This window comes from Erpetoichthys calabaricus, chromosome 5 (assembly GCF_900747795.2).
Source record: "Erpetoichthys calabaricus chromosome 5, fErpCal1.3, whole genome shotgun sequence".
Lineage (NCBI taxonomy): Eukaryota > Metazoa > Chordata > Cladistia > Polypteriformes > Polypteridae > Erpetoichthys > Erpetoichthys calabaricus.
Window position 1 is genome coordinate 16141263 of NC_041398.2, and position 10936 is coordinate 16152198.

The window sequence follows — 10936 nt, forward strand, 5'->3', positions numbered from 1 at the left end:
GTTGACCCTCCTGTGGCAGGCGCCTCCTGTAACTGCAGATCAGACCTCCACATCGTGCGAAGTGGGGAATTGGAGCCCATTTTTCCCTGCAGAACTGCCTGAACTCTTCCATATTCTTTGCTTGTCTTCTGTGTGTGGCTCTCTCTCTTCAAGTCATAGGATTGAGATCTGGGCTCTGACTAGGCAGAGTTTGTTCTTGTGAAGCCATTGTGCTGTGGATTTGCTGCGATGTTTGGGGTCGTTGTCCTGTTGCATCACCCAGCCTCTTCTGAGCTTAAGTTGATGGACAGACACCCTCACATTATCCTGGAGAATTTGTTGATAAACGTGTGAACTCGTTTTCCCCTCAGTGATGGCAAGATGTCCAGGTCCTGATGCAGCAAAGCAGGCCCAAATCCTGATGTTCCCTCCACCATACTTTACTGTAGGGATGATGTTTGGATGTTGATATGCGGTGCCCTTTTTACGCCAAATGAAGTTTCATCGCTCCACAAAACATATTCCCAGTATTGTTGTGGAGTGTCCAGGTGCTCTTTCAGCAATGTTCTTTTTTGATAGCAGTGGCTTCCTTCTTGGTGTCCTGCCAAGGACTCCTTTTTTGTTCCATGTTTTGCATATAGTTGACTCATGAACAGAGATGTTAGGAAGTTCTAATGACTTCTTCAAGTCCTTTGCTGTAAGTTCTTTACCTCATTGCTGACTTTGCGTTGTGCTCTTGGGGTCATCTAGGCAGAGTAGCCACAATACCAAAGTATCTCCATTTATAGACAACTTGCCTAAAAGTAGACTGATGAAGATCTCAAATCTTTGAGAGGACTTTGTAACCCTTTCCAGTCTCCTGTAGATGAACAATTCTCCATCGTAGCTCTTCAGACGGCTTTTTAGTGAGAGGTGTGATTCCCATCTGGATATGCTTCTTGTCAAAAGCTCCAACTCAAACTTTATAATCAATCAAAGTCATTCTGGGGCCACACCTCTGAACTCGTCTCATTAAATGGACTTCAGCTGTGCGAAATTCGGACTGCAGTGAGCTTTTTAAAAAGTCATCAGCTTAGGGTTCACTTACTGTTTCCAACCTTCAGTTTCACAGTTTGAATGATTTATTCATCCATCCATTATCCAACCCACTGAATCTGAACATAGGGTCACAGGGGTCTGCTGGAGCCAATCCCAGCCAACACAGGGCACAAGGCAGAACCCAATCCCGGGCAGGGTGCCAACCCACCACAGGACACACACAAACACACCCACACACACACTCACACTAGGGCCAATTTAGAATCACCAATCCACCTAACCTGCATATCTTTGGATTGTGGGAGGAAACCCACGCAGACATGGGGAGAACATGCAAACTCCACGCAGGGAGGACCCGGGAAGCGAACCCGGGTCTCCTAACTGCGAGGCAGCAGTGCTACCACTGCGCCACCATGATTTATTCAATAAGGTCAAAAATTCTCTGAAAATCTGTGTATCTTTAGTTATAGGAGACTGTGTTTGTTCATTATGGTGACTGACATGAAGATACGACCAGGTTTAATATGGGAATTACATATATAGTAAATACAGATCACTCCTAGGGGTTCACATAATTTTTACTTTGACTGTATTTATATATATATATATATATATATATATATATATATATATATATATATATATATATATGTACGACATTAATGAACGTCTCAGTTATGCTACACTGAAATTGAGGAGAAGGTTCATCAATGTCATTAGTGACACCTGTGCTTGCCATAATATTTGGCTGCTATGAAAAGAGTCCATAACACTGTGGCTAATACATGCCAATGCCCTGCCCAGCATTCATCAGAGGGGAGTGAGGTCACAAATTGGTCAATTTTAACCAAAGCTATCTTATCATATCATGAACATCTCCAGAAAGTGTGGCCTCTGGTTTTTGAGTCCTTGCTGAGCTCTCATTACTTACAGGTGGCATCGCCTGGTTACATATCACTAATGGGCCTTTCTCATGGCAGCCATATTGACATGGAATAGTACGACAAGCACAGGTGTAAGTAATGACATTAATGAAGATGCCAGTTATGCTACACTCAAATTGAGCAGAAGCTTCATCAATGCCATGAGTGACGCCTGTGCCTACCGTACTATTTCATTTCAAAATGGCTGCCGTGAGAAGGGCCCATTCTACTGTGCCCTGCATTCATCAGAGAGGAGTGAGGTCATTTCTTTACCAAAGCTATTTTATCATGTCATGAACATCTCCAGAAAGTCTGGTCTTTGGTTTGTGAGTCCTTTCTGAACTCTCATTCCTTCTCTGACGTGTGCATCAAAGCCACAATTCCTGACAGTGCTGTTGAAGAGCAGTTAGTGATCAAGGAGAGGTACTGAAGGGTTACTGGGGTTCATGAAAAATAACACTAAAGCCAGAACTAGCAGTGAAAATATCATTTTAATTGAAATAAAAATAACAGTTAAAAATTAATAAAAAAAAGAAAATAATGCCAAAGCAAGTTAATCAAAATAGAATTACTTGTGGGCGGCACGGTGGCGCAGTGGGTAGCGCTGCTGCCTCGCAGTTGGGAGACCTGGGGACCTGGGTTCGCTTCCCGGGTCCTCCCTGCGTGGAGTTTCCCGTGTCTGCGTGGGTTTCCTTCGGGCGCTCCGGTTTCCTCCCACAGTCCAAAGACATGCAGGTTAGGTGGATTGACGATTCTAAATTGGCCCTAGTGTGTGCTTGGTGTGTGGGTGTGTGTGTGTGTGTCCTGCGATGAGTTGGCACCCTGCCCAGGATTGTTTCCTGCCTTGTGCGCTGTGTTGGCTGGGATCGGCTCCAGCAGACCCTCGTGACCCTGTGTTCGGATTCAGCGGGTTGGAAAATGGATGGATGGAATGGGCCCTTCTCACGGCAGGCATTTTGACATGAAATAGTATGGCTGGCACAGGCGTCAGTGATGACATTGATGAAGCTTCTGCTCAATTCTGCTCAGGGTCACGGGGGTCTGCTGGAGCCAATCCCAGCCAACACAGGGCACAAAGCAGGAACTAATCCCGAGCAGGGTGCCAACCTACCGCAGGACACACACAAACACACCCACACACCAAACACACACTAGGGACCATTTAGAATCGCCAATCCACGTCATCTGCAAGTCTTTGGACTGTGGGAGGAAACCGGAGCACCTGGAGGAAACCCACTCAGACACGAGGAGAACATGGAAACTCAACGCAGGAAGGACCGGGAAGCGAACCCAGGTCTCCTAACTGCAAGGCAGCAGCGCTACCACTGCGCTACCGTGCTGCCCAAATAGAGGTATTTTTGCAATTCAATTTTTAATATTATAATTACTCATAACTTGGTAATTTTTCATTTTGGGGAATAGAATAGTATTCACACAAAATATGCAGAGGGTGCAAACCTATAAATACCTGGGAGTGCAGCTGGATGATAAACTGGACTGGACTGCCAATACTGATGCTCTGTGTAAGAAAAGACAGAGCCGACTATACTTCTCTAGAAGGCTGGCGTCATTCAACATTTGCAATAAGATGCTGCAGATGTTCTATCAGATGGTTGTAGCGAGCGCCCTCTTCTACGCGGTGGTGTGCTGGGGAAGCAGCATAAAGAAGAGGGACGCCTCACGCCTGGACAAACTGGTGAGGAAGGCAGGCTCTATTGTAGGCACGGAGCTGGACAGTCTGATATCTGTGGCACAGCAACGGGCGCTGAGCAGACTCCTGACAATCATGGAGAATCCACTGCATCCACTGAACAGGAACATCTCCAGACAGAGGAGCAGCTTCAGCGACAGACTGCTGTCACCGTCCTGCTTCACTGACAGACTGAGAAGATCGTTCCTCCACCACACTATGCGACTCTTCAATTCCACCTGGGAGGGTAAACGTTAACATTATACAAAGTTATTGTCTGTCTGTTATACCTGCATTGTTATCACTCTTTAATTTAATATTATTCTTTATCAGTATGATGCTGCTGGAGTATGGGAATTTCCCCTCGGGATTAACAAAGTATCCATCTATCTATCTAATCCTGCCAACTACACTATCTATCTATCTATCTATCTATCTATCTATCTATCTATCTATCTATCTATCTATCTATCTATCTATCTATCTATCTATCTATCTAATCCTGCCAACTACGCTATCTATCTATATATAGCTGGAAAAGAGCTTAAAGCAATATGGGAACCATTTCTGTGCAACTTATATTTAGGGAGATATACAGTGGTGTGAAAAACTATTTGCCCCCTTCTTGATTTCTTATTCTTTTGCATGTTTGTCACACAAAATGTTTCTGATCATCAAACACATTTAACCATTAGTCAAATATAACACAAGTAAACACAAAATGCAGTTTGTAAATGGTGGTTTTTATTATTTAGGGAGAAAAAAAAATCCAAACCAACATGGCCCTGTGTGAAAAAGTAATTGCCCCCTGAACCTAATAACTGGTTGGGCCACCCTTAGCAGCAATAACTGCAATCAAGCGTTTGCGATAACTTGCAATGAGTCTTTTACAGCGCTCTGGAGGAATTCTGGCCCACTCATCTTTGCAAAATTGTTGTAATTCAGCTTTATTTGAGGGTTTTCTAGCATGAACCGCCTTTTTAAGGTCATGCCATAGCATCTCAATTGGATTCAGGTCAGGACTTTGACTAGGCCACTCCAAAGTCTTCATTTTGTTTTTCTTCAGCCATTCAGAGGTGGATTTGCTGGTGTGTTTTGGGTCATTGTCCTGTTGCAGCACCCAAGATCGCTTCAGCTTGAGTTGATGAACAGATGGCCGGACATTCTCCTTCAGGATTTTTTGGTAGACAGTAGAATTCATGGTTCCATCTATCACAGCAAGCCTTCCAGGTCCTGAAGCAGCAAAACAACCCCAGACCATCACACTACCACCACCATATTTTACTGTTGGTATGATGTTCTTTTTCTGAAATGCTGTGTTCCTTTTACGCCAGATGTAACGGGACATTTGCCTTCCAAAAAGTTCAACTTTTGACTCATCAGTCCACAAGGTATTTTCCCAAAAGTCTTGGCAATCATTGAGATGTTTCTTAGCAAAATTGAGACGAGCCCTAATGTTCTTTTTGCTTAACAGTGGTTTGCGTCTTGGAAATCTGCCATGCAGGCCGTTTTTGCCCAGTCTCTTTCTTATGGTGGAGTCGTGAACACTGACCTTAATTGAGGCAAGTGAGGCCTGCAGTTCTTTAGACGTTGTCCTGGGGTCTTTTGTGACCTCTCGGATGAGTCGTCTCTGCGCTCTTGGGGTAATTTTGGTCGGCCGGCCACTCCTGGGAAGGTTCACCACTGTTCCATGTTTTTGCCATTTGTGGATAATGGCTCTCACTGTGGTTCGCTGGAGTCCCAAAGCTTTAGAAATGGCTTTATAACCTTTACCAGACTGATAGATCTCAATTACTTCTGTTCTCATTTGTTCCTGAATTTCTTTGGATCTTGGCATGATGTCTAGCTTTTGAGGTGCTTTTCTTCTACTTCTCTGTGTCAGGCAGCTCCTATTTAAGTGATTTCTTGATTGAAACAGGTGTGGCAGTAATCAGGCCTGGGGGTGGCTACGGAAATTGAACTCAGGTGTGATACACCACAGTTAGGTTATTTTTTAACAAGGGGGCAATTACTTTTTCACACAGGGCCATGTTGGTTTGGATTTTTTTTCTCCCTAAATAATAAAAACCATCATTTAAAAACTGCATTTTGTGTTTACTTGTGTTATATTTGACTAATGGTTAAATGTGTTTGATGATCAGAAACATTTTGTGAGACAAACATGCAAAAGAATAAGAAATCAGGAAGGGGCAAATAGTTTTTCACACCACTGTAGGCAATATAGGCAACCAGATATAGGCAACCAGTCAAAGTCATAATCCCCCCTCAATAAGTTCAGACTTTTTAGTGCGGAAGAAACCCCCCGAGGAATACAGGAGTAGTTCCATCAATCAGCTTTTATTCAGTCACAGACGAGTAGATGGATTCATACGTTGCAAGGCAGAAGAGCGCAGCTTCCCCTTTTCAGTCGGCTTTATATTTTTTCCTTCCTCCCCCTTCCCTTTACTTATCAAAAGGCATAATATCGTTTACCTAATCATTTTATATTACACAAATGTGCCACCTGTTTCTGTTTTGTGTACGTGTCAGAGGGGGCCCTGAAGAAGGAAAGATCATCTTTCTTGTGTCTAACAGATGCGTTCCTACATAAGAAGTTGACGTCGGTCAGCTTACTGCACCCTGCCTCATGACAGATGCCTGCCATTATAACAAAACAGCTTTGTCAGCTTTTAATCCTTAGTAGCTTGCAAACAGTTAATTTTTATTTCACATTTGCATAAATCTCTGTTAATTTTGATCCAAGACGCGTGCAATTTCAGTTTCAAGGGTTACTCCCAGGGCCAAATCAGCAGGCTGAAAGTTTTGTTAAAATCTGTGACGATGATGTCCAACAGTGGAATGATCTGACATGGAATTACCTTAAGATTAATGTGATGTAATAATTTTAATCGTAATTAATTAAAATGTAAAAAATTAATAATTAAGTTTATTCTTAACAGTTAATTTTATTTTTTTCAAGAGTAAGGGTGATGTGCAGGACTGTAGTAACTACAGATTGATAAAACTGATGAGCCACAGCATGAAGTTGTGGGAAAGAGTAGTAGAAGGTCAGTTAAGAAGTGAGGTGATGATTAGCGAGCAGCAGGATGGTTTCATGCCAAGAAAGAGCACCACAGATGAGATGTTTGCTCTGAGGATGTTGATGGAAAAGTTTAGAGAAGGCCAGAAGGAGTGTCTTTGTGGACCTGAAGAAAGCAAATGACAGGGTGAGGAGAGAGGAGCTGTGGTATTATATGAGGAAGTCTGGAGTGGCAGAGAAGTACGTCAGAGTTGTACAGGATATGTACGAGGGAAGTGTGACAGTGGTGAGGTCTGTGGTAGGAGTGACGGAGGTGGGATTACATCAGGGATCGGCTCTGAGCCCTTTCTTATTAGCAATGGTGATGGACAGGTTGACAGACAAGATTAGACAGGAGTCCCCGTGGCCTATGAAGTTTGCTGATGACATTGTGATCTGTAGCGATAGTAGGGAGCAGGTTCTGGAGACCCTGGAGAGATGGAGATATGAGAGGAGAGGAATGAAGGTCAGTAGGAAAAAGACAGTATACATGTGTGTGAATGAGAGGAAGGTCAGTGGAATGGTGAGGATGAGGGAGTAGAGTTGGTGAAGGTGGATGAGTTTAAATACTTGGGATCAACAGTACAGAGTAATGGGGAGTGTGGAAGAGAAGTGAAGAAGAGAGTGCAGGCAGGGTGTAATGGGTGGAGAAGAGTGTCAGGAGTGATTTGTGACAGACGGATATCAGCAAGAGTGAAAGGGAAGGTCTACAGGACGGTAGTGAGACCAGCTATGTTATATGACCTGGAGACGGTGGCACAGGAGACAGAGCTGGAGGTAGCAGAGTTAAAGATGTTAAGATTTGCATTGGGTGTGATGAGGATGGACAGGATTAGAAATGAGGACATTAGAGGTTTAGCTCAAGTTGGACAGTTGAGAGACAAAGTTAGAGAGGTGAGATTGTGTTGGTTTAGACATGTGCAGAGGAGAGATGAGGGGTATATTGGGAGGAGGGTGATAAGGATGGAGCTGGTAGGTGAGAAGAAAAGAGGAAGGCCTAAGAAAAGGTTTATGGAGATATGAAGGTTGTAGGTGTGACAACGCAAAATGCAGAGGACCGGAAGATATGGAGAAAGATGATCCACTGTGGCGACCCCAGACGAGAGCAGCCGAAAGATAAAGAAGAAGGATACTATTGTCAAAGAACGGCAAAAGGAGACATAATACAGAGAAAGCACAACCAGAAGCCATGAGAATGGAATAATGAGTTCATAAGTACACTGGAATCTCATGTGGCTCTGTCAGTCAGCCAGAGAAACATAACATACAAGAGACAAACCAGGTGTTTTGTGTTAAGGTGACACCTGAACATACTTGTCCATGGCCTGAATGTCTTTAGAAGCTATTCTGTTTGCTGTTGGGAAAAAGCTTTCATACAAACAGCTCTCTGGCCATCGATTTCTGAGGTTACCCCATATTTCCTTCACTTGAGCAGAGAATCTCCTGGATGATAAGGGTCTCTATGGATTGCCACTGATCTGTGCCTATAGAGGTGGGTTCACAAGGTCTCAATGGAGGAAGAATGCAAACCAGTAACTCCCACCCCCCAGTGCAGTGTTCCTTTCATCTTGTGTGGAACTTCCAAACAACACAAGGATGCCTCTTGCCAGTATGCTCTTTGTGAGACCTTTATGGACATGACTGAGGGGCTGCTGTGTCAAACCAGTTATTGTTCAGCAGTCTTACAAAATAATGGCACTGCTGAGTTGTTTTAACAATGGCCATGCTGTTTGTGAACCAACTGAGTTTGATGAAAATATGTTTTCCCATCTGCCTGCACCACTTCATTGCCTTCAACACAGATGAGATAGCCTTCTTTTAGTTGGACATTCTGAATTTTTCTTTTGCCTAACAGTATCAGTACATTTTCTCCTCTTAGTGTTTAGTTGTCCCCTGGACCCTGCCCAGAACTCTAAATTTCTTGCGCAAGTTGCCCTTTTCTGTTCTTGTCTGTTCCACTGTATATCTGGACTGTCACCACATTCGAGGTCATCTTCTCTTCATCTGAAGATGTTGCATTATCACTCTCACCTATACTGAGGCAGGATTGGGCACCTTTAATTCCTCAAAGATGTGCCCCAGTACAAAGGACTTTTGTGGGTCCATTTAACACTTTTTAACTTGACAAATTACGTTACCATTCCCTGTGAAGTTCTCCCTCCCTCCATTACAACATTCTTTACCCTTCAACTTACTGAAATCCACTCTTGGTTGAGAATCACTTACCACATTACAACAATAAGACTTCTCTTCACTGTGGATCCCCGAGTAGTAACCAAAATTACTTAAAAGTGAGAATCAGAAATCAGAAGTAAGGATTGAGAAGGCTGCCACTATAGGAAAATCTTTTGCCTCGTTCACAACTGCTGAGCAGTGTGGATTCTTAAGTGATTCTGAAGACTGTGATTATAGGAGAACTGTTTGCCACATTCAGAACAGCCATATGGCTTCTCTCCAGTATGAATTCGGTCATGCCTCTGAAGAGTGCTACTTGTGTGAAACTGTTTGCCACATTTGGAACAGACATATGGCTTCTCTCCTGTGTGAATTCTTTTGTGAGTCTGAAGATGGCTTCTTTGCGAAAACTGTTTGCCGCATTCAGAACAGCCATAGGGCTTCTCTCCTGTATGAATTCTTTTGTGGCTCTGAAGATAGCTACTGACAGTGAATTGTTTGCCACATTCGGAACAGCCATATGGTTTTTCTCCAGTATGAATTCTTTTGTGACTCTGAAAAGAGCTATGTTTAATGAATCGTTTTCCACATTCAGAACAGCAATAGGGCTTTTCTCCAGTGTGGATTATTGTGTGACTTTGAAGAGAGCTATGTTTAATGAATCGTTTTCCACATTCAGCACAGCCATAGGGTTTTTCTCCAGTGTGAATTCTTGCATGGATTTGGACACTGTAACTGTCAGAAAATCTTTTTCCACATTCAGAACAACAATATGGTTTTTCTCCAGTATGAGTTCGTCTGTGGCTCTGAAGATGGCTACTTATGGTGAACCGTTTGCCACACTCGGAACAGCAATATGGCTTCTCTCCAGTATGAATTCTTATGTGTCTCTGGAGACAGCTACGTTTAATGAATTTTTTGCCACATTCAGAGCAGCTATGAGGTTTTTCTCCAGTATGAATTCTTATGTGTGCCTGAAGTCTGCTCTTATGGAGGAATATTTTACCACACTCAGAACAGCTAAATGTCTTTGTTCTTGTATTAATCGACTTGACATCTTCACATACAGACTTGTTTTTAAAAGTTTGTCCACATTCTTTGTCAGCATACACATCCTTGTAGTCTGTGTTTTGCACTTTTTGTTGGTCAGTGCCGATTGCTTCTATTATGGGATGAGAACTACACTGCAAAGAGACTGCTGTCAAATTCTTTGATCCTCTTGTTGAATTCTTTCTCTTCGCCTTGTTTCGTTTCTCTTGCAGTCTGCAATGAAGAGAAGCTGGAGCAGATGAATTTGGGTGGAAGCACACATTCTTCTGGAATTCTGCAATGAGACAAAGAAATTTAGTTAAATGTTATAAAATAAAATAAATGGAAAGGAATGAGAACATTAACAGAGGTTAAAAGGAGGCTGAAGAGCAGGATGATCCGGCCACCTAGACAGGAAAGGCAGCATGAACAGGGGCCCCACGAAGGAGCGTAGGTAGTGGTGCTCTAGTGGCTGGGTGGCCTCACTGAACAATGCTGTGGAGTTGGGCGAGCATGGCGGATGACCTACCCAGGGAAACGAGGTACGACTGTGGGTGCGTGAAGGATGACAGGAGGAGTGCCGACCTCGATCGGACAGTCCGGCTGCACTGTGAGGAGGCGGCCAAGACGGGGGTTGGGGGATGAAGATTGAGGCTGTCGAGTCTCTGCTGGCTGCGCGAGTTATGGGTGAGCCGGGGAGACAAAGGAGGATGCAATAGAGTCCAGCTGCAGTCAGGACAGTTTTAGGCCTCGGACAGATTCAGCGACCTGAGACGCTCTGAGGCCCCTGTTAGCTACATCTCTTTTCACTCCGCCTACTTTCCACACCCCCACGTTTGTGATACAGTTTTGTGCTAAATGTACTATAATAGTAAAGGTGACAAACTGAATGTGTGTGCAAAAACATTTATTATAAATAAAAGATCTTCACCAAGTTAAACTGTCGCGCTAATGTAATAAACATCTCTTCGTTCTTGCTGCCACAGCACAGGTGTAAAACCAGACAGTTCCGGTCGCTGGTAGGAGAGCAAGTGATCACGGATC

The 10936-nt window shown here is 43.6% G+C and overlaps 1 protein-coding gene across 1 annotated transcript in view; it reads right to left on the reverse strand.

Moving 5' to 3' along the window:
• Positions 1-6384: 6384 nt before the first annotated feature.
• The window catches only part of LOC127527747 (zinc finger protein 501-like), a 13387-nt gene continuing 8835 nt past the window's right edge, over positions 6385-10936 (reverse strand). Inside the window, exon 2 of the mRNA XM_051927547.1 lies at positions 6385-10187. Within this exon, the coding sequence (XP_051783507.1) occupies positions 9046-10187 (1142 nt within the window). The 3' untranslated portion in view covers positions 6385-9045. The remainder of the gene's footprint in view (positions 10188-10936) is intronic.